Source organism: Lottia gigantea (assembly GCF_000327385.1).
Source record: "Lottia gigantea unplaced genomic scaffold LOTGIsca_127, whole genome shotgun sequence".
Taxonomy (NCBI): domain Eukaryota; kingdom Metazoa; phylum Mollusca; class Gastropoda; family Lottiidae; genus Lottia; species Lottia gigantea.
This window is the reverse complement of record NW_008707370.1, coordinates 325,258-350,206: the sequence shown is the minus strand read 5'-3', so window position 1 is coordinate 350,206 and position 24,949 is coordinate 325,258. Positions and strand designations below refer to the sequence as shown.

Here is a 24,949-nt window from a genome sequence, read left to right as displayed (position 1 = left end):
TCATATTTATTGTGTTTTGTACAGAGCTGGACTTAATTAGACTTTACAAGAAAAGAGCTTAGTCTTGATCAGCATGACGCTTTTGTCAATGTAATAATTCAAACAAATTTACGTAGACTGGATAATTCTGCCTAGAGAGAAGAATAGCAGGTGCTTGTTTTCCTTGAAGCCGGCTACATTATTGGATAAATTGCTGATTTAGATAACAATAGAACAATTGTTAAATTGATGCGACTTTTTAGTAGGTCGCTCTTTGATTTGGCTTCAAATCATTCCAGAAATTGTATTCGCGGTGTCAAGAAAATGGTAAGAAATTGTGGAAACATCCTTTTTTGCAAGCATTGCCTAACAGTAGATATTTACCACAGCAGTGCTAGTGAAAAATCGCCTTTAGTAATGTTTTCTGCTTTAAATGTGTGCTAAATGCGAGTCTTAATTTTTATGGTCGGATAGTAAATCAGATAATTCAATAGCATAGGTTCCTATCCCCAGTTTTAACAAGAAAACATGCCCTGCAATTTAGAAAAGATTTGTTTTGTTAGATATGAAATGTATTTGTAAATTTTATCTAAATTTCAGGCCTCTGATGCAAAACGTTCCAAATTAACAACTGAACAAAGAGAGACAACTCTTGCACCACTGACATCTGCTGGTTGGTCTCTTGTGGAAGGTAGAGATGCCATTTACAAAGAATATCTCTTTAAAAACTTTAATGAGGTAGGTTTGATTTTAATATTATTCATACCTGGAGTAAAAGAAGATCTTTGTTGAAGGTATAAATGCCACTTCATATATTTAAATTGTAGAGACCAGGTATGAGTCAGTAGGGTTCTGTCTATCGAGCCATTGTCTCTGGACAATATTTGGGTATTTTTTCACATACTCTCTTATGTTATTTCAAACAATGCATATGGCAGCCCTAGGAAGTTATATTTTCATATGCTTTTTACTATAGTGGGTCATCTAGGCCTATACATTAAATAGCTGTACTATGTTTTCAGGCATTTGGTTTTATGACACAAACAGCTTTACAAGCTGAAAAGATGAACCACCATCCAGAATGGTTCAATGTCTATAATAAGGTAAGTGAGATAATTGAGGACAGTCAATGTCAAGGGGTATGCAATGAGGGAAATTTTTCCAGGACAGTTGTATGAGCCTATTCTGGTATAATTTCAAACTTTAGGGATCTTCGATACTAATTGCCTGTAGCACACACCTCCAGTTACATTTCCAATCTTTCCTTTCAGGTCCAAGTAACGCTGACCACACATGATGTATCTGGTCTCTCAGAGAAAGATGTTAGGTTAGCTAACTTCATGGAAACAGCTGCCCAGAAATACAAATAAACAGCTAGATTGGTTTATAAAGATATAGATAATACATGTATTCATTTGAACCATATAGTGTTATAGAAACTTGGGTAGAATGGACAAGTTTTAATGCAGTGGTTGTTTAAATATTTTGGTTTAGGACTCAAAGCAGCTTTCAGTAATCAAATGTGACTTATGATGCAAAAAAAAAAACACTTGAGGTTTTGATTGACAAATGAAACGAGGATTCTTCCATATCTTTTAAATTTTGACCCTCCACGATTTGCATATGATTAAACAATGAAATTTTTCTAAATTTTTATGTAACAGATTATGACTTAACGTTGAATATTTGACTGCTGGTAACTTGTATCCATATAATATAGAAGAATATAATAATAATTGATGGTATTTGGGTTATTAATAGGTTGTTGGAGTGAATTTTTTAATGTATTTGTGCAATATTTATCAATTGTTAAGGGGGCTTATGTTGACCTTGTGTCTGGAATTTATAAAGAATGCTATAACTGGGGCATCTGAGAGAATTTGATCAATCACTGGATTAAGTCAACAGTATGAACTGTGGACAAAAAATTTTCATTTGCAGTCAGTTTTTTATGTCCTGTTTCCAACCAAAAATTGGATTTTGTCATTTGCTCCCCCCTGGATTTTAGAGGGCAGTAGTCATGGTTTTGGGCGCGGTGGGCCTCCCCCCTGGAAAAGAGGAGAATACATCTAACGTGATTTTGGCCTTGAAAGTAGAATACATTTTTCTTTTTTTTCCATGATCCCCCCTTATATATGCCACTGAGCGAATTATTTTGCATTTGTTTTATTGATGTATGTGGAAAATCTTTTTTATATAGATTGTAGTGCGCATTTAGTATTAAGCATTTTCATATCTAATCAAATCAAAATTTCCTTGAAAAATCTGAAAGGAATCATATGAATGTAGTATTGAGTGTTGTTTGTTGTTTTTTGTGTGTGTATATTCATAACATTCCATAATAAAATCAATACAAATCAATAGTGAATCTGGTTGTAAGGTTATTTTTAAAACTGCATAACTGCCAACTTCGTCTTATTCATAGCCACCTCTATCATGGAATGCAGCGATTTGATTGATTGGTTTTACGCCAACAAATTCAGCCAATCAGTACTCTTGACAGAAGGACATTATGGCTTATTGTTGACCCACTTTCTGTCGAGGGCTATGATCCAACCAAATCACTGCATTTACTCTTTTGTGATACAAGAAAAGTGGCTTTTGCAGCCAAGGTATAAGACCAAGTTCGTAATAGCTTGACATTGTGAAGATGATTTAAATGTAGATCTTTGATTTTTGAAGAGGTCACTTCTGTTGTGAAATGAGCATATTTTTTCATCTAATATATCCATAATGATCTTGTACGCAAGATTAAACGAAAATTGCTGCTACTAAGTTATAATATCCAACTCAAGAGTGACTTCCCCTGACTAATGTAGGCATAAAAGCCTTGTTGAATTTAAACGTTATTTAAAGAGTTATTTCCCTTGGACCTGCCTACAACAGAAAGTTGATTCAGTGAATATCTGTCGCTTTTAAATTCCCACCCTGTAGTAATGTAGTATAAAATGTCGGTTTAATATTGAACCGTATTGATGAGCAACTCATGAGAAGTAAAAATAAAATTATTGAATTTCGCGAACACCTGTTGCGTACCACGTGACACGCAATATATTACTACAATATAGGCCTACTGCAGTGTTCCAATTCAGTGCATAGATGTCGTTTTAATTTGTTTTGTGTTGGATTAAATAATATTGAGAAAATGGTTGACCATATGACCAGGGATAATATAGGATAGAGGTCAGTTTTACGTTAAACTTAGGTCATTTCATTATTAGCTTAGAACTGTTCAATGGCGTTTCTATAAATCATAACGTGTTTTGTGATAAGGTCGAGTAAGGGTCATAGAATTGTCTATTGGGACCCACAGTGCCAGGCAGTTAAGAGCTCAATGATGAGAAACGCCAAAGAAACGCTGTTGGATATGTCGTATTATATACATTATTTTTATTACATTAAGTTAGTCAATCAAATCTCCACTTATAAGGAAGTAATTCCCAAAATTTTTCAGCCCCACACACTCAGAGCAATCACTTGATATCCGTATAACCTCCGAGCAATCATTTGATATCCTTACAATCTCACAGCAATCATTGATATCCTCGCAACCTCACTGCAATCATTTGATATCCTCAACACCGCAGAGCAATCATTTGATATCCTCAACACCGCAGAGCAATCATTTGATATCCTCACATCCTCACAGCAATCAATTGATATCCTCACAAACCCAGAGCAATCATTTGATATCCTCAACACCGCAGAGCAATCATTTGATATCCTCAACACCGCAGAGCAATCATTTGATATCCTCACATCCCCACAGCAATCAATTGATAACCCAAGAGCAATCATTTGCTATCCTCAACACCGCAGAGCAATCATTTGATATCCTCACAACCCCAGAGAAATCATTTGATATCCTCACAACCCCAGAGAAATCATTTGATATCCTCACAACCTGAGAGAAATCATTTGATATCCCCACCTCAGAGAAATCATTTGATATCCTCACAACCTGAGAGAAATCATTTGATCTCTTCACAACTTTAAACAATCATTCACAACCTTGAAAGGAATGAAATAAATGGAGTTTTACGTCCATACCTTTCTTCACCTTGTGGGCTAATGAAGACAGCAAACAACCTTAAAGAAATCATTTAATACCCTCACAACCTCACACAATCATTTGATATCCTCTGATATCCTTACACCCGCAAAAAAATGTAAATTAAAGTTTGTATTAAAGCTAATACCACCAATGTTTCCAACCGCACAAGGTTGACTCCATAGTAGTGGTACATCAATTGGAAAACGGGCACCGTGTCCTGAAAATAGATCCCCAAAGACAAATTCTTCCCCTACAAGTGTTAGCCACACCACACCCAGGGAACTATTAAAGCATCAAGAAACCTACTAAGAACACGTTGACGCCCTTACCACCATAATTGTTAAAATATATCACCTCGCACGAATAGTTATAATTCAGCTACAGTTTGAAATTACTTTCATCTGAATCACATGAAAACTGCGTTAGAGAAATTCTTCATTCCAAACCGTATACAGAGCGTTGGCAATCATTATCAGCTTAGCCAGAAGCAGAAAAGAAAGACGTAAAACTCCATTAACTCAATTCTGATATTTACCAAGTTTAATAGATCTAAACCTAGAAAATTGTGATAATAAATCTATTACTTATAGCAGATATACCTCATTGCAAACTGCAGAGCGTTACCTCAATGTTACCTCATCAAGGATGTAAAACTTCGTTAATTCAATTCTGATATTTACTAAGTTTAATAAAATATAAACCTAGACAATTGTGATAATAAATCAATTACTTATAGCACATTTAATTGAAGGTCACAAACCAAGTTGTACTAAGTTGTTCAAATCTAAACCCAGAAGATTGTCATAATACAATATTTAATACTTATAGTAAATATTCACCATTGCACACCGCAGAGCGTTATATCATTGTAGAGCGTCACCAACACAATGGCATAATTGGGAGTAAAAAACAGAAGGACAAAGTTATACAAAATCTAAACCTAGGGAATTGTGATAATACGATATCTATTGATTCTGAAGTGTGATTCACTGCACTTATTGTTTAAATAGTTTCTAATATCACACAGCTGGTGTCTAATGCAATACCATTTTACTTTCGTTTTCTTAGAAATATTTCAAATTACCCCATTTACACAAGATCAAAATCAATTGTTCATGTGGGGTGCATATTTTCTTTTGAGAAAAGTTATATCGTGCTAAGCGTGGCAATCCCATGGCAGTGGCGGCGCAAGGTTTACGCCCGGTCTGTCCCATGGTATAGTATATACAAATGCTATTATATACACGAGTGGCGTATCTACGAGAAAGGGGTAGGGGCAGGGCCTCTCCAGAAAAGACATTGGCTCGGCTTTGCCTCCACCCTGTTCTTACTCCGAGATACGCCACTGTACACAACACGACAAAGTTTTCTAAAAGCAATTTCATACATAACGCAATTTAAATCACTAGTTTACTTATAATGATATAATAATTGATTCCTATTTACAATTACTGTACTTATTACAATCCTTGTATTGAATTTACCGTTTAATAATAACTGGATTTACTGACAGAAAGCTATGGATATTAACAAAGTTTGCTATGGAGTTATATTGCTTACAGTCATTTGATATCCGATACACAGTTCAGTTGCTTTTCTAGGGTCGGGGTGGAATTGGGCAACGCCCTCCTCAGGCCCATGAAAGTTCTTAAATTTAGCCCTTAAATACTCATGGTAAATCTCAAATGCCTCAAGGGGCTTTGGGCTTCGTCTTGGTGGGACACCTCTCATTTGCGCCCAAGTCCCACTCCTCCCCTCTCCCTCAGGCATTTTCGATCCTGCCACCGTAACCCATGTGTAATGGTCTTTTTCGGTTAGTGATAATGCTCTTCAATAATTTTAATGTATTCAAGGGTGTGTTTCAACAAACTACATTTCAAATTGTTAAGTCTTTGTTCTTTACAGGTCAACTGTTGGTTTCAATCGACCTGAATTGATTATGCTATTAGAGAGATAAGTTTTAAATAACAATAGACTATAAAACATGGCTATTGTGACTTGGTGGAAATACTGCAATATATTTATCCTTTGTCTGAATTTGGTCAAAGGTATGTCAAATCCAATTATAGGCCTACCTATAATGTCTAACTAATTTTATGATTATATGAAAGCCAAAAGAGTCTGTTGGATGTACAACAACAAGATAACCAAAAAAAAAGTTATTACTCTTCTATACACCTGATACCACTTTTCATTTCGTTTTCATTTAGAAATACTTCCTTGTTTATTATATTTTCCGTATGAAAAGTTCATTAGCTGTTACAAATATTTTTTGACAAACTGTTAGTTTGAATTATTCGAACTGAACCTCAATATTAAAAATTTGAGCACATAACTACATTCATATATCCATAGACAGATCCAATACTCAATTCTAGGTTTGAAATTTATGGTAGAACCACAGAATGCAGTGGCCTTACAATCTGAACCATTCTGGTGGCATTGTCAAGCTGAACCGACAACTAACTCGGTTTCTTACAAGTAAGATTCTTTTGTTTACACAACAAAACTGGAACGAAGATCTAATGGTAAACTGTTAAGTTTCTTTTTTAGCTCTTGCGTGACTTGATGGCAAACAATGGCATAAGTCCATACAAAAAAATCAGTTTAGCCCTCTGTTTTGGTGCTTGTTCAGTCAACCATCGTCTACTAGGCTATAGCTATTTAAATCTGTAAAGAATAGTCTCTTATAGATCTACAGGGTTTGCAGCAGTACTTTGTGCTATTTGCCATCATGCTGTAACAGAACTATCCAGCTTCAAAGGATTACTTTGTTGTTGTTTATTGAAGGTGGCGATTTGGAGAAGCTGATGCGCCTACAAGTGACAACCAGGTAGTTCATCCAAATGGTACTCTACAGATTAAAGAGGCTAGAACAACCAGTTTAGGTCAATACCAATGTATTGTTACGTCTGGTGCCCAATCTATATACAGTAACAAAGTTACTTTCAATTTAGCAAGTAAGTCCTGAATGAGATCTGTAAGCCTATCTTCTCTAAAAAGCACACAGACGTCTTTGTGCTATAGATTTCCTTTCAAGTCTTTCCAGTCTCCGTATGGATCACAGTTCAGGCATACAATGTACCCGGATGTAGTTTACGTAACACAACTTTATCTTTGACCTAGTTGAACTGATGTTTTCGCTGTTCAGTGATCAAAGAGTGTACTTCGGTTATATTTCATAAGGTATGGGTCAGCCATGCTACCATTTTAATGTTTTTGCATAAAAATAATTTATTTTGATTCAAAAATACATTACGAAACAAGGTGATTCTGAAAGGTATGGAAGTATTTGACTTGTTCCATATTTTCAGAATTAAGCTCTATTTTTTCGAAAAATCCACAAAGTGTGATCGGAAATGTGAAGCAGCCGGTGACATTAGAATGTGAAATAGACAGCTATCCCGCTGCAAAAATCACATGGTATCTAGGTGATAATCCAGTTACCAAGCCAACCGTTACCATGGTTTCAAGAACCCTTTCCACCGTTAAAATAGATAGCGTTAGTTATAGCGATGAAGGAAGTTACAGTTGCTTAGCAACGAACACCATGTTAAATCAAAATGTGCGAAGTTCAGCAGCAACACTGACTGTCCAGGGTCAGCCGGAGATATTGAAGTCTCCAGTGTCATCAAGTGCGCCTTTGGGAACACCTGTGTTATTTGATTGTGAAGCTGCCGGAAGACCTTCCCCAACAGTCACCTGGTATTTTACCAAGACTGGTAGTAGTACTGAGGTCCAAATTCAAGTAAGTTAAACGAATCACCAGCTTTCCAGTAGTGTTATATTTATGGACCTAAATGAAATTCTATGGATCTTAAAGCTCGCACCTTTATTGATCCTAAAAACTCAAAAACACAGTTGAGTTTGTTATAACCAAGGACTGTATTACGAGACTAGCCCAGATGTACTGAAAGTATTTGGGCACTTTGGTTACTTTTTAATGGGTCTGAAATTAGAATTTGAAACTTTATTTCATCCATCAATCCTCATGTCTTTGTTTTCAGGCCCAGACTGAGTACACCATCAACTCCAACAACAGACTTTCTATTGCTTCTGTCTCAGCTAACCTAGGTGGTAATTATAAATGTGTTGCTAAGAATAGTGAGGGGGAAGACAGCAAATCAGCAACACTAACTGTGACAGGTACTGACTTGTTGCTTTTATTATTTGTCCGAATGCTGCAGTCTCTGTTTAATGTTTCGGTTAAGATATATCCCATCGCCTCCTAAATGTATGACCAATCAAAGCTTCGGTGCCAGGCTAGAACACTAGGCAATATTTTTGAAAAATGGAGAATAAACCATGGATAAACGTAGAACATGTTTCATTGCTTTTAATCCGAATCCGGTATTTCTAAATGTGTATGTAGTTTACATTGATAAAGTATCATACATTTAGAAAATTTTTTCACGGTCTTTTATCGGAAACTTTTTTTTTCACACAAAATTGTTGGATCCTCTACGTAAATTACCGATTTGACAAGAACGTATATTTTCAGGTCCTGTGGCAGCTCCAGTATTTACGTCCACCAGTGGTGATCAACAAGTGATAGAAGGAGACAATGTTGTGTTCCAGTGTATTGCTAGTGGAAACCCACCTCCCAGCATTACTTGGTCCAAAGTAAGATTTTTAATTCGGGCCGAGCCCGTCAATATCATGCCTATGCCTATGCCTGCTCTTTAAGCTTTGAAATATCCGCATAAAAGACGTTTTCAGATAATTGCAGATCAATCTTGATTTGGATGCATCCTTTTTCGTTGGAATTTCGTTGGAATTTCGGTCATCCATGAACGACAGAAGTAAAAGCAAACCAACAAGTTCGTATTTTCGCCAATCTTCTGTAATTGGACATGGAACATTGTATCGTGTGATTTTTTTATCTTATTTTAGGAATCAGGGAGTTTACCAGCGGACAGAGTCAGCTATCCTGATGCCAATAAAATGATTCTTAGTAATGTGGGCGGAAGCGATAGGGGGACCTATATATGTAAGGCTGAAAATACTCAAGGCAGCATAACAAAATCCTCAAAACTAACCGTCCAAGGTAAGATTTGCCTGATCAATTCATTTCTTAAACAGGGTATATTCATGAAGAACTAACTCTTCTGGCAAATCACGATGGTCCAAAGCTTTGTGTATTTATTATGCGTCTATTTAACGAAAACCACAGAGGTGTATCGAGCACCGAAAAATGCGTCAAGTCAAACGGAACAACATAGTATGTGTAACATGCTGTGATCCCTCGGCAGTTTGAAATCGACCAGGAATGGTCGCAGCTGTGTGTAGTGAAAGTTTAGGATTTAAAACATCGCAGCTGGTTTCATTGGAATAAACAATAAACATGTAATGCAATATCTTGAATTTACAACTTCAAAATGATACGTTTTGATCATTGTTTAAATTAAATAATTTATTTTGAATATTCCGTATTTCAGTCCGTCCAAGTTTCACTGTAACACCAACAACAGTAACTGTAGTTGAAGGAGAGAAGGCTACCCTAGCATGTCAAGCAGTTGGTAATCCTCAACCAACCTTATCTTGGAAGACGCCAGTGAAAGGTAATTTTGATCTTACATTGGACCCAATTTTCTATTGTAAACAAATCAACAAACGGTGCATAATCAGTAGAAACTTCATGAGTTAGTTGAAGTGAAACTCCAGGAGGCTCAACACTTTATCAAGTGGTTTTAGGGTCCTCCATAAGTTGATAAATCTAAAAAAAAAATCATGGTATTTAGTTGCAGACAGTATCAAAGAACAAAATGTCCCGCTGCTTTTGCAGACCCAAAGGAACAACTTTATCCCTAAAGGTAACATTCAGAGTAGATTCTATCAAAAGTAATGTAACCGTATCAGCAATTGGTTTTATGTCCTTTTACAGACGCAATCCAACCTGGAGAAAAAGATTCCGGAGTTGAAGTAGCTGCTGATGGAACATTAACAATAGAGCAACCGGAGGTGAAGCATCATGGTCTTTATGTATGTACAGCTACTAATACAGTTGGGTCGCAATCAGTGACCGCACAACTTAACGTTCAAGGTAATACGCTAATGAAAATGATATGAAAGATAAGGTCCCGATATATGATTGTCCTAAAGAAGGGCTTTTGTCATTAGAAACATCATTTCCAGGCGAACGATCTTAGCCAACTCTTTCTGGCTTCCAACTGTCAACTATCAGACGGAAACAGATATTCGATCTATTTTTTTACCCTGATGCATGCTTGTAAATATTTAAATGGGAAGTCCTACCCTAGAGCTTAAAACTAAAATGGTTGAAGCCCTTGGAGACAATCTTGAGTAACTGTACTATAGTGGGATAAATATAAAACTTACATTTTGATTTTATTGACCAAGCATCAGTGGCTCAACTAGAGTGGAGGCCCGTGCACTTAGGTGGTTTGGGACCCTTATCTGGGATTTATTTTTAAACATATGTATTTTTTCTCTGGGGACTGTGGTCCCCTTAGAGGTTTGGGGCCAGTGGACTTAAAACAACCAAGTTGGTTAGTAGTTGAGCCACTACCACGCAATTGATTAGTGTTTTGAGACATACAAAGCGGGCATGCTAATATTATCACTTATTGCTTAGGTCCTCCTGTATTCGTTCGACCACCAGTAAGTCAGATGGCTAAAGCCGGTGATGCCAGTGTAACTATACCATGTCGGACAATCGGTTATCCTAAACCTACCATTAGTTGGTACAGATTTGCAGTATCAAATAAACTAACCACCAACAGCAAATATGAGATCACTGCTGAAGGAGACTTGGTCATCAAGAACATCGTGGTTGGAGATAAAGCGGAATATGTTTGTTATGCTAACAATGGCTATGAAAAAATTAGAACTGCTTCTGTGAATGTTGTTGGTAGGTCAAGTATAAATTACATTGCCAAAATAAATCGGATTTCCCATCGTGAAATTTGTACCATCAACAAACTTGTATAAAGTTCATGAAAAATTAACCTGAAATCAAAAGCTCAAAAGCTAGTGCATGTCAGTTTTTCATATCATAGAGTTCTGACTTTGATGACGGTTCCAATAACGTAATAACATCGTTGTCCGGGTAAACTCTCAGAAAGGGTCGGTCAGGATACAAAAAAGTTCCATAGCAGTATCGCCGTTTTAAGTCTTTACTTCTCTCTGGATTTAGTATTTCTTTTAAAACTCATTGAACCCTTGGGTGTTAAATCATATTGGGTATTTTTATTTGCCGCCGATCAATGGCTTATCTTAGGATTGCTGTGGTCTTATCGCTGAAGTACTTGGCTCTGTATCACCATATCTCGTTTGCTTACAGTACCACCAAGTTTTACCATTAAGCCAGAGGACCAGAAGACAAAAATTGGAGAAACTGTAGTTTTACACTGTATTACCACTGGAGATCCCGTACCAGTTCAAAACTGGCAAAAAGATCAACGAAATATAGTCTTAGGTATTTGATCAATTTTAATCTTCCCGGTTTCGGAATTGTGAGCAAGAACTCTAAAGTCTCGAATAGAAGGGTTACTGCTTAAAGAATATAATGACTTAGATATATTCTTCGCAAGCAAGCTCAAGTTTAGCTGACCGTATCGGTCGGTGAGTAAGAAGTATGGTGATATAGAATAAAGTCTTGAAGGGTATCGACAATCGAGGGAAGATCAATGCCAAGAGCCTTGGCCTTTTTGTTATATTTATTTCTTTCGTTCTTTCTTATCCTCTAGGTATAACTCAGTTAATATTCTCTTTTTCCCCAATATAATGAGTTGAGTGGTATTTATTCCAGATAGCAACATGCAGTTGATTCCTGTAAACCGGACATTAATTATTTCTGATATTAAAGAATCACAACTAGGAAATTATGTCTGTGTGGCTTCCAACCAAGGTGGTGAAATATCTGCTACGGCTATTGTCTATATCATCGGTAAGTCTTGAATATTAAAAACACCATAGAGACATGAAAAATATAGGAAGGTAAGGCACCGAGACATGAACAAGTGTCCCTGGTATATCCATCAAAGAGTAAACCACTGTTGGGCTTACTTTAATATTAACTGCTAGCATCATATTGCTCTGTGTTACTAACCGTAAGGTAAACTTTTGGACAGTCACAGTAAAAGAACGCCATGTTTTGCATAGATCATGGGTCTGAAGGATCGATGGCTTCTAATGGCAGCTTACACGATTGGTGTTCTTGCTGAACACTTGGTTGGATCCAGTTTAGAATACCACGAGCCATACTATTCCGATTATTTCATTAATGCTTTGAAAGAATTTAAAATATTTATTAATATATATTTATTTACAAAATTTTATTTTCTCCTTTCAGCTGCTCCAGTATTTTCTCAACCCCCGATCAACACCTCTGTAACGTTGGGTAAAGACGTCAATGTAACATGCAGAGCTATATCTGAAACACCACCTACAATGACTTGGTATAGATCGGACGACTCTGCCAGTAAGACATCAGTAATCGTCAAGTCTGATAGTGAACGTGTATATTCAACTGCCGATGGAGACCTGAACATTAAGGTCAGCTAGGATTTACTAGAACAATTGCCAGTAACCATACCGTAGATCTAATCTAGTAAAATATATGAATCAAGCAAAGAACTCTTAATTATCATATTGGTCAATTCGGATCAGACCACTGGTCACATAGGGGGTTGTTCTAGCCTGTTAATCTAGACAAATTCTAACAATTATTCATAAAAATGATTCCAATTTTCTGCATTTATTAAATATGATATGTCTTTTATCTTCGGATGTATTATTCCAGTTAAGTATCTACCCAGTGCAAATTATTTACGTAACCCCTTTGTGTTCATAGTTCTCACAGGAACGCCTAATGCCAATTCCTACACTACTGGCTGGCATATCTTTGACGTGATATAATCTTTTAATCTATTGTTAGACAAGTGAAAAGACGGATGAAGGCTGGTATATTTGTGTGGCTGGAAACACTCTAGGTGAAACAGTGTCATCACCAATATTTATTGATGTTTTAGGTCGGTTAATACGGTAAACTTTGTCACTTGTATTAAGTTGAGGACTACGCTTGGTTGGTGTTTGTCGTCAATGATGGACCACATTTGCTCTTGTGGAATATAATGATAAATGCATCCACACAAAAATAGAAAATACTTTATACGCACTGAAATAATATTCTTTGCTTGCGCTTTAACAAATGAGCGGGATATCGGAAAGTATTTGTAATTTTAAGATATACACAGTTCTTCTAAAATGATGCATTCGGAAATCCCTCTAAGATTTGTCATTTTGTTTTTTTTTTATTCCAGTCGGCCCTAAAGTAACCAACACAAATAGTCCTCAAATGTCGAGTGAAAAGGCAGCAGCAACTCTTTCTTGCGAGGCAGATGGTGATCCTAAACCAGTACTAACATGGCACTCACCACGGAATGTGGCTATAACCAGTACAACACCGGGATATACCCAGTCCGGTAGTAACCTAACTATTGCTTCCGTTGCTGCTAAAACAGATGGTGGGGACTGGAAATGTAGGGCCTGTAACACTATTTCCTGTGATGATGGTGTGGTACAGCTCTTAATTGAAGGTCCGTAATGATTTGTTTCCCCCCATTCTATTTCGCTGGATATATTCATGTGCCTTATATAAGCATCCCAACAGGACAGTAGATATTTAGATGCTCTCTATCTACCAAGTGTTCCTTGGCCGAACCTCATAACACTGATCTTTCCTGGAATATCTGTACTCATGTACAGCTTGGTCGACTAGGACAATGAGGAAAGATGGTTAATTCAAGCTCACCAGACTTTCACACGCCGAAAGTCTTCGGGAATAGAAAAACCATACGATGGTTTTGAAATCCAATACTACGAACTTTGTTGAACTTATGTTTTCTAGATTTTGCTAGACGTAATTTGGTTATGGTAATTATAAGTCTTTCTTTCATACTTCAGGACCACCTTTCATAACTGATATCATTACATTAAGAGACAGTGTTGCTATCAGGATCGAGTGTAAGGCTATTGGATTACCTGCCCCTAATATGACCTATTATATCGGGTCTCAAGCCAAGATAGAAGACACCCCTGGGCATATCACTGATGGAAATAAACTCTCCGTAAATCCGGGTGACGCCAAGAATTCCTATACTTGCAAGGCTAGCAACAAGTATGGGTTTGATTCAAAAATGTTGACAAGTAAGTATTAGGCCATAAGACTAAATCTTGATATCCCTTGATATACGAGTACAGTTGATTCAATGACGACATAGCCTCTTTCCAAACTATGTTACGCCTAATTAACATGGAAAGGATTATGCCCATAAAATGTAGAAATCAGGAGATCAGTCGCACTTTCCTTTTTTTTAAACCCATAAATGTAATTGGAAATCACTGTCTATTGTTTCAAACTCAAAATCATTAACCAATGAAGTGTAATTTCAGAGCCTGGTCGGCCAACAGCACCTCAAATAATAAAGATCGAAGCAAGGGAGGTAACTCTCACATGGACAGATGGACAAGTGTCCGATCTACCAGTACTAAAGTATAACCTAGAGAAAAGAGTTGGTAAAGTTGTTGGATGGAAACCTTCGAATATGACGACCACAGACCAACAATATGTCTACAAAGCCCTTGATTTACTTCCGTACACGTCCTATATTTTTCGAGTCAGTATCACAAACGTTTTGACCACTGGTGAAATCAGTGAAGAGTCAGTCAGAATAGAGTCTCTAGCTGATGGTAAGAAAGAGTATATTCAACGATTAAACACGACCGTAACGCAATCCAAGTTAATCATAAGGCATTTGGGGGTCTGGGTGGTTTTGTCGATTGGATTATCTTGTATTGAGTGTCATTCAACAAGAGTGTCGGATAATAATATATGATGAAGCATCTTAGCGATCTTTTACGATCTGTCACTGCATAGGATCTTGCTACTAGCCTGATATAACATTGCTCATGCACACTACATGGCGTATCCCAATCAGGCACAGACTCAATTTTATTCAATGGGAATGAAAATGTGGTTTCATTTTGTTCTTATCCATTTCAGCTCCGTCCGAACCAACAAACATCACAGTTGAAGATTTAGTTGGAAAAATAACAGTTCGTTTTAATCACTCGGAAGCCTTCAATGGGAATAAGAGTAAGTGTTTTCTTAATGAACTCGAAATATTGGATTCTGAAGAAGCTTAGCCTTGAGTTCTCTTTGACTTTTAGAATGTGTCGCAATAGATTACTCCTTTGGACACGTTTTGCTTTACTTCTGTATTTGAATTTTATGCATTTTACGTGGTTATGTTCGGTACGCAATTTGCTATAGCGTATTCTTCATAATATATATATGACCTTTTGCAGATAACGTACGTTATGAAGTTGAATTAAAATACAGAAAACCTGGTACAGTGGAGTATGTTTCTAAAGAAGCTATTTTTAGATCAACCAATCAGGATCTGTTTGTAGAATTTAAAAATGTTATTAATGGAGATTACATTGTGGAAGTCAAGAGTAAGAATACCAAGATCAATGCTGAAAGTCGAACTATTGAATTCCCTCTGACGGTCAGTGATAAACGTAAGTCTTCTGGGGATCCTTCGGATTCTTCATAAGATTCCTGTTGGATTTGATGATGTTGGGATTGGTCACCAAAGCTTGATTATGGATAGAGGCAGAGTTGAGAGTTAAGCTATAAGTTGTCAAGGTGGTTCAATAGGGTCCTTAGTTGTAAATTGGTAAGGAAAATATCATTGGCAGTTCATCAGAGGTTAATCAGAGATCGTCCAACATCCTATTAACATTGTTCCTCAACAGACACTAAAAGCAACTGTCGCAACAAGGACTAGGGTGGGTCATCATTGAGTCACCAATGATTCGTCATCAGAAAGAATCCTAAGAACAAAAGTAGTTACTAGTGGTGAAATATCTCACAAAACCATCCTATTTTGATACGCTAGTCGTCGCTAGTATAAGTTCCATGTTTTGATTTCTATTTGATAGCTCCCAGTTTTATACCAGAAATATCCAGCGCAGTGGCCACCACACATGATACTATTGAGATCATCTGGAATGTAAGTGAGATTATGTGTCTATAATTCAGTAAAAAGCCCCGCGATCATATAGAAATTATGGGCAAAACAATAAATAATAAAAAAAAGCATGAAAATACTTATCTTTTATCACTGGGGATCATTTGAAACAAAAAAAGAACGAGAAAACACAATCGACAATTATGGGCACTATGTTGGCAATGAACTGATGCAGTGTTCTGTTTCTAGACTGTTGATTCAGCTTCACCTCTATACGGAGTTACGTGTTTGTTTTATTAACCACCAACACAGAATACCTTATGGTGGATACGTTCTAGAAATCTAGAACAACATTATGTTGCATGCTTCCCAACCGTGAAAACCCGCGGCAGGTAGATGGGCACTAGCTCAAACCTATGCCAGTGGTTCAAAAACCTAATCTGACTATTGCAGGGACCCGCCTGTAACACATCCTGTATACCACAAGTGCTAGGGTTCACTATAATAGCTGATGATGGAACTGGAACCAACAGAACCAACACCACCATGTATCAGGGAGATGTGGATTCTCAGATCTTCTATGTGACGAACCTAGACCAATACACAAAATACACTGTATACGTTGTAGCCTACAATGATGTTGGTCTTGGAAGCAAATCTGAACCTAAAACTGTTACTACATTATATGGTACGATATTTTTTTCTTTAAACCACTGTCAGTGGTGTTTCTCATAACTCAGATTGATCCCGTTTTATCCCCCCCAACCCCCCCTTCACCCCACCCAATCAAAAAATAGTTATCATTGTACATAGGGAATGAATGGCCTGTGCCCAATCCTCTTTGATAATTATGTGGCCCCTACTCGGTTCCGCCTTATGATACATAGAAACACCGCTGTATTACGTCTTTCAAAGACTCGTCCGTGGTTCATGGACTCGTCCGTGGTTCATGGATCAATTCTTGGATGTAGGCTATTCACGTGATGCCAGCTCATGTTATGCTGTCTCCTGTCTCCTGTTTCGGTCGGTTCATATCCACCAACGGAAACAACATTTCAGCACACTGGTTTTTTTAAGTATATATTTATGGAATGTCTTAAGGATTCGAACTCAAATAATAAATGTTCACAGAAATAATATACCAGATCTACGGCTTCCTTATTTGTCAGATTTATGGCATTTTGACATTTATGACACGAAAATTGGATTTTGAAGTCATTCAACAAAGAACAAGTTTTCATTATGGCAGAATGACATGTATAACAAAAGAAATACGCCTGCAATGGCCAAAGAGAGCATCAATATAAAGGAAATTGGAAACAGCGCTTAAAACTGCATTTAACCTTTGCAAGATTTAGTCGCCGATATCAGCTTTATCTAATGGTAGGCGTTAACTTGCCATCTACCAACCAACCAAAAGCAAAATGTCAATATAACGGAAATCTGTTTTATTTCAGCCCCATTCAGTGCGCTGGCCTATACAGAACCTTTGGGGGTTGAAGGATGGGTGATAGCACTAGTGGCTGGTATAATTGGGTTATTGCTCTTAATTTTAATATTGGTTATCATCTTCATTCACCATCGGAAATATAAGAAACAGGCAGCTAGTAGTCCTGCCTCTAGATTTTATTTAGGACAACCCAAGTAAGTATTCATTTTCATATACATATTTACTCAAAACTTGTTCTTCGGATGGCCATAGCCGTTCCATTTCATATCTAAACTTGATTTAACAATTAACAAAAGTACTTACTCCAGCGAAAAGTGATCAGCCAATTTTATGGTCTATGTGTGAAGCATTTAGTCTGGTTTTACGAGAACGCCATTGTAAATCTATTGTTCGCTCAGGTCTTAGCTTTGACACTTGTTGGGGTCATTAAACCTATAATATTTAAAAGGTATTGATTTTCCAATATTTAGATTGTATATGGACTCATTGAACACGATCAAAAAATTTCAGATTTTATGTGTAAGATGTATATTATTTCAGTGGAGGTGCTCAAAGAAATGTGGCTGTATAAATTAAGGGTAATTCCCGAGCACTTACATACACTTACCGATACACTTTTATCAATTTTATAATGTCACTTTTTGACATCTTGAACATCCCAACCTCAATCAAAATACTTCCCAATCGACGAATTTTATGAATACATCTTTAAATCCCAAATAAGGTTCTTTCAAATTTACGATTTTTTTCTTTAGTCCCAATTTTATAGATTTACACATACATACGTTATTTCGTATACATTTTATGCCCATGTATTCATGTAGTTATCGACATTCCTTTCGTATTCTTCAATTGACAATATTCACCCTTCAATGCACATTGCGTGACGTTACCAGTCTCACAAGGAATCGAAACTCTATTCCATTCCATGTCACTGTCTATATAAAGAACAATATCAGTCGTCGTGAAACAGAAGACACTTTCATTTATTATTACTAGAGCACATCGCACTTCCTGCATATCGTATCACGAATACGGCATGGTCTTATTAACATCGAGGAAGGATGAGGAATAGGGGTGTGGTTTGGACAAGATGCCTCCCTGCAAAGCATTTTCCATCAAATTTGTTCATGACCTCGACGTAGGATGGGTGGAACTCGATCGGTTTTAGTAGATACATCGACAGCTTCATTTTTACGTTATTCAAAACAATCCGCGTTTGCGAGGCCGGCAATTTCAAATAAATGGAACTAGAAATGATGGTACCGGTAATTTTTTGTTTGATTGCCGCAATAGGGTATCACCAGTACCCATAATGGTCTTTTCTTAATCTCAGCTGCAAATATCAAACCTGATTTCTAGAATATTGTTAACTGGTTAATGCTGTCCACCCAAACTGTTCATGAAGATTTGGCAGTAGGATTCTTATAAAGTCAGAAAAGGAAAATTGGTAAACAAAAAATACCTCTACTGAGAACAATAAAAGTAATTGCTATATTTACCTTTTTTCAGTTACTTACCACGAGACTCTGCTTCCGACAAGTAGGTCATTTTCTTATATCCCTCACCCATAGATAGAAATACAAAAAAAAAATATTCAAAATGTATCTTTAGTTATCCAAAATATTCTCTTCGGTATTTAAGATTTCTTTCAAATATTCAAAATTTCTCCGTCTACATCAAAGATAGAAAAGTAGGACGTAAAACTCATTGTGTTTTGACATTCATAATATCTCTCGGGTATTAAAAACTTTTCTTTTATATTCAAAATCTCTCTCAGATATATAAAGATTTCTTCCAGTCCTCAAACTTTCTCTTGGTTATTTAAAATCTAAACTTGTGCATATAATCTATTTATACAGTGGTAGTACCATGCTATGGAGACGTATTTTTTGTTTACCAATAACCGGCGAATATGACTTGGAACCAATGCACATTTATGGTTACTCATCTTCCAGCATTTCAAAGAAACACCAAATAAGTCCAAATTCTACACAAAGTCGTTCACGGTCTCGTTTGGTGTAAGTAACGATTGCAACTTAGACTAGCTCATCCGGATAACATAATCAACACATTTACATATAAGACATGCTTATTGCAGTGTCCATCTTCGAGACACACTTTTGGATCTTTAACATAATTCTGTTTTGGTCAAGCGTCAACTGGTAGATTCATGAAACCCAAGCTACTACTCTCAGTAAATGTGGATGCATTTTCTTTATTTCTGTGTCTTATTTTTTGTAAATGTTTGTTTCCAGAAACAATGATTACATTCAACATAAAGAAAATCCTCTATTTCAAGATGACACATTTACAGTAAGTCCTGCTTTTGATCTTTTAGTGTCGATAACTATCAATGCGACGATCTAGCTCGGATTTTTTCAACAAGAACATATTTTATCTACTGAGGCATCGATATCTCATGCAGAGATGTTGCTTTTGGTTGTTGTAGCGTGAAGATTAACAGTAAACTCCACCTTGGGTCCATATGAAAGACTGGAGACCTTATTATGGGTGAACCTGTATCCTTTAGTTTATGATCTGTGGTAAGCTGGTACTGTTACTTAGATTCCCACAGATATATATGGGCATAGGACATCCTTCCCAAGGTGAATCTTCGTGTTCTATTTAATGATCTGTTGGTAGCACAGTTCGGACAAAGTTATTACAGAGATCTGTTTCTGAGCTAATCTTTCTACATCAGCATTTGTGATCATGGTTGTAGTAGAGAATAGCACTTAGATTCGCTTTAGCAATTATTCTTATCTCTTTGCAGCCATATACAGAACAGCTTCCAGTAACCAATATCCCTCCACCAAAACCAAAACGTAATCGTCAGCCACAATCTCAGGAACCGATCCTGTCTCCTTTGAATCAACGGAACACCTCACTGTCTGGACCAAGTAGTGATAGACGTAGTTCTAGTTCTTTACGGCAATTAATTCCAAATTCTCCTGTGGACAGAAACCCTGTGTACAAACAAGATCTGGACTACTCAGTAGACAATACCTCTGATTACCCAGACTCCTTTTCTCATCAAAATGGCAGTTATAATTGGCCATCGACATTTCCCAGTGAATTTAATCTTACATCATCCCGGGACTCAAAATCACAAAATGACGTTACTTTGACAGAGCTGGAGGTGCTTTCACAGTTATTCTCGGACATTGAAGCCGAAGAAGACAATTTGACTAACAGTAATAGGTTTAATAATGATAGACAAGATATGTTTTATTACTGAAATCTCTATCATCAAATATGTACTCTCCACAATCAAGATCATTATTGACAATTTCGTGGCAGTTTTCTATAAATCGTCTTAGTTCTTCGCCACACAAGAAATCTATGGACACGGGATGGTGTCGTCCCAATTTGTGCATTTTTATCTTTTTGTCAATAAAATTCATTTCATTTTATGATTGAGCCAACACATTGGGTCGGAGGGTCACTGCTAAAGCGTTCGACACTGCTTAACGTAAGAAGGTAGACTACCATGAAATTTTACCACTGCAAACGACGTTGATTTTTGGAGATCACCTTATATCCTACTTGTGCTCAAGATATTTTAGACTTTGCGCTCAAATATAATCTGAATCATAAAGAAAATTACATGCAACTAAATGTGTTTATTAAGTCTGGGGAATTCGTGGTGATCTTTTACCGGTCTGGTTTAATCTGAGGCCCAATATGTCAAGGAAATGTGAACACGGAGATTAATTTAGAATTTCTCCTGATTACGATATTCTAATATCATTTTCTCATGAAGGCAATTCTAATCATTCCTTAATTCATTATCATTCATTGAGCTAGAAAACTCACTCAATCACGTGACTCTTACAGGAAACAGAATTATTGATTTCCCGCCATTTACTAAAGATAGTAGACGAGTTCAAAAAGTCACTTGAAGTAAATAACAAGAAAAATACGTCTGGATGATCGATATTCCAAGGTTGACAATTCCAAATCGATAGGATGGGTAGTCGAGATTGTTAAGAACATTTAAGATGTTGATTGATTTCAATCTTAGATAGCCCTGTAAAACGAGTCTAGTTTATGACCAAATTGTGCCAGGAATTCTGCTGATGTTATTAAGTCCTTGATAAACAGAACACTAAATGTTTGATAAGGTTTGTTGATAAGTCTGTTTACATTTGGATTTAACTTGAATTAAGGTAAGGGCCATACTGGTAACTTTGCTATTACCAATTGCTCTCTTTCGCAAATGTTATATCGTTTTGATTTGTTATGGGGTTTTTTATTTGTAACATGCATTGATTTGATTTATTTTGATTATGTTCTGCGTTTACTTACGAATTAAGATAATTTTCGAGCACAAGCTCTGTAAAAATTTCGCAAATTTTAGTAATATGATAGCAACAGGCAATCTGAACCAGAGGAGCTGAAATTCTAATACAGGTTTTGAATCTGGACTCAAATTCCCGTCGTTAAATGACGAATAAAAAGCTCGGGTCAGTAACCTCAGAGACAAGGTAACATACTAGTGGAAGGGGAAGCTAAGAAAATGTCAACACGAAGGGTAAAATGTTATGTTAAGAATATGTGAGATAAAGCGATCTTTTTATGACAATGTTATGTGATTAATGTGTAACTTCTTCAATTTGTTTGACCTGGTTTGACCTCAATGTGTATCGACACGCCATCACCAACAAAGAACTGAGATTAGGCACACTTTGCCATCTTTTGTTGTTGTGTGGTAATGTAGAAATTTCCAGACTAGGATACTTTTGTTTATAGGACAAAGGTATGCATACACCCCCCCCCCCCCCACCCCTCAATCCTCTCTAAGCGCTTACAAAGTTAATGTTGTTTCCTCCCCAAGTTCCAGGATTCTTTTCCATATGTTCTACAGACTAGAGTGTCAGTTCTAGAACCATATATAATATATAATGTTGATATTGAAAACTAATATAGTTATAACTAGTATAACTTAATTTTATCTGCCTGCTTAATACGTTACTATACAAAACCCTTCGAGGCGCTTATAAAGTTAAGGTTGTTCCAACTCCTTTCCAATGGTTCCAGTGTCATGCGACCTGCGCGGTGTACATTGAATTCCTTTCTAAAACCATATGTAACCTGATGTTGATATTCAGATCTAATGTTGTTACCACTATAATGTAATTATATAGCATACATTGCGACAGGGACAGAAGTTAATAATATGAATTGAAATGTCACTTTCTATTACTTCTCTTCTTAATCACATGTCTTTCTAGGCTTCTTTCTACCTTCTCTCAAGTCTCTTCTAACATTAATATAATCTTCAGATCTTTTTAGTGAATACGAATGTACACTCGTTTATATTTGACTCGAGTTTATCTCACGCTGACGGCACTTGTTTAGGATACCTGAATCAGGAAAGCTAGATTCAGAAATGAACATAGCGATAACTGAAATAGAACATTGCGATAACTAATAACCCAAATAGGTCAACTCAAACAGAATATTATTATATCCAAAATATCCATTGTGATAACCCAAATAGAACATTATGGTAATCAAATCGAATATGGTTATTACCCAAATAGAACATTATGACAACCTAAATAATTCATGTGATAACCCAAACAAAATATTCTTATAACCTGAACAGATCATTGTGTGATAACCCAAAAAGAACACAAACAAAACATTTGATGACAGAATTAGATAATATAATAAACAAATAGAAAATTGCGATAACCCAAACAGATCATTGTGATAACCAAAAAAGAATACAAACATGTAATTTTGATGACAGAATTAGATAATATGATAACCAAATTGAATATTGCGATAACCCAAACAGAACATTGTGATAACCCAAATAGAATATTGTTATAACCCAAAAAGAACATTCCGATAACCCAAACAGAAAACAGTCTAGTATGAAGCTAGTTAATAAGTCGAGTCTCTGGACAGTAATATTCTCTGGTATTCTAGTAGATAGCTGTCATATTAATAACTATCTTCAATGATCGTCTAACTAGGTTCTTGAGACGGTTCCAACTCACCGCTATCGGCAGTTTTCTTAAAACCTTCATGTAGAAGGTTAATAAGCATTTACTGAAACTCGATTTATAAAATGTTGTAGCTTAATGTAAATGTTGAAGCTTCTCTAATGCATTTTGCAGTCGTGTTCCAAAAATACCTTATATCTTAAACGACGATTTCATTTGATTTTCGTAATTTTCTGATTTGAGAGCAGGATATACTCATAAACATCTGTCAAAACATGTATATTATCAACAAGTGCAGCGGGACAGATGTCCACTCTTTCAGACACCCTGATGCCATTCCTGAATTCAGACGTACGTCTATTGTTGCAATTCTTTAAGGTCATGAAGAACATAAATCCTGTTTATCCTAATTAGTTTATATTATATGATATAATAATTATATTGAATTTTGATATATTATCACCAAGTGCCTCATTATCACCTTATATTCAATAGGATATACTCAATCTCATTATAATTATGCTGACAACGAATAAGCTTATATTGAGTTCAAAGGTTTAGATTCACTGTAGTCCACTGTAATTGACTTACTAAAGTTAAAAAATATAGTCTTAAGTAAGGGAGGGATAAAGGCTTATTATAAACTTTACCTCGAGTCAGGCCTGCTTCAGTAGACTACTGATGGTTGGTTGCAGTGGCGTAGCGAGGATTTCATAGGGCCATCCGAGGGCCCGGTGTGCCTTTGCTACTGGTTGGTTTGCAGCTTCAAGCAAATGTTGATGTCGAAGACTAAGTAGTTGTAGTTAGCTGGATCTCGATCAATTGGATGGTTTGGTAATGTTTGTTTAGCACACCTTCGGAGGTGTGGAAAATATCCAAAAACAGTGCCCATTTTTCCTGACTGTACTCTAGTCGGCAACTGTCAAAATAGTTATCAGATGCCGAAATAGAGGCAGATGTTTCAGACCAGTTGCATGCATTCATACATAATTAACAAAAATAACTCTTTTACATTTGTTTTAACAGATAAACCATCTGGTAGTGTCGGGCCTAAAATCTCAAAAGTATAGGAATAGACAATATCCCTTTCAGATAGGACAGCTACGATATAATAACTTAGCTTGCCTTCTAAAAATTTCTGAGACATGTTAAGAGCCGGTGAAGATATAAAATTTCAAATAGTGTCATTAACCCAAAGAAAAGCTGTCTCCAGTGTGAAATGAAACCTATATTTGCATCTATCATCTTGAATATGTATACCACTAGCTCAAGATATTAGGATCTTAATTGGACCACTAGACTCTAGGGGGTTAAACGTGATCGATCACCCAGCCAATATTCCAATACATAAAGCCAATAGTTTCTCCCATTGAAGAGATGAGTCGGACGATTGGGTTGCCAATAATTTGTCTTTTGTCATCAATCTTGATTAGTGATAGACTGTTAGACTGTTGTGATGTGTAGCCTATCTGATCCATTTATGACATCGGCATATGTCGGCATAATA

At 36.5% G+C, this 24,949-nt stretch overlaps 2 protein-coding genes across 2 annotated transcripts; both read left to right on the top strand.

Moving 5' to 3' along the window:
• Window positions 1–303: 303 nt before the first annotated feature.
• Window positions 304–1,349, top strand: LOTGIDRAFT_172119 (hypothetical protein; the record flags this gene model as incomplete). The annotated part of the gene is made up of 4 exons (XM_009048700.1): window positions 304–306; window positions 580–717; window positions 1,002–1,082; window positions 1,251–1,349. 4 exons carry the CDS (start codon window positions 304–306, stop codon window positions 1,347–1,349), a joined length of 321 nt encoding a protein of 106 aa, XP_009046948.1.
• Window positions 1,350–7,361: 6,012 nt separating this feature from the next.
• LOTGIDRAFT_138567 (hypothetical protein) lies at window positions 7,362–14,892 on the top strand (the record flags this gene model as incomplete). The annotated part of the gene is made up of 6 exons (XM_009048699.1): window positions 7,362–7,755; window positions 8,934–9,080; window positions 9,472–9,660; window positions 9,960–10,076; window positions 10,629–10,952; window positions 14,450–14,892. Coding segments are annotated over 6 exons (1,614 nt in total), but the record flags the coding sequence as incomplete, so codon positions are not given.
• Between the last annotated feature and the right edge of the window lie 10,057 nt (window positions 14,893–24,949).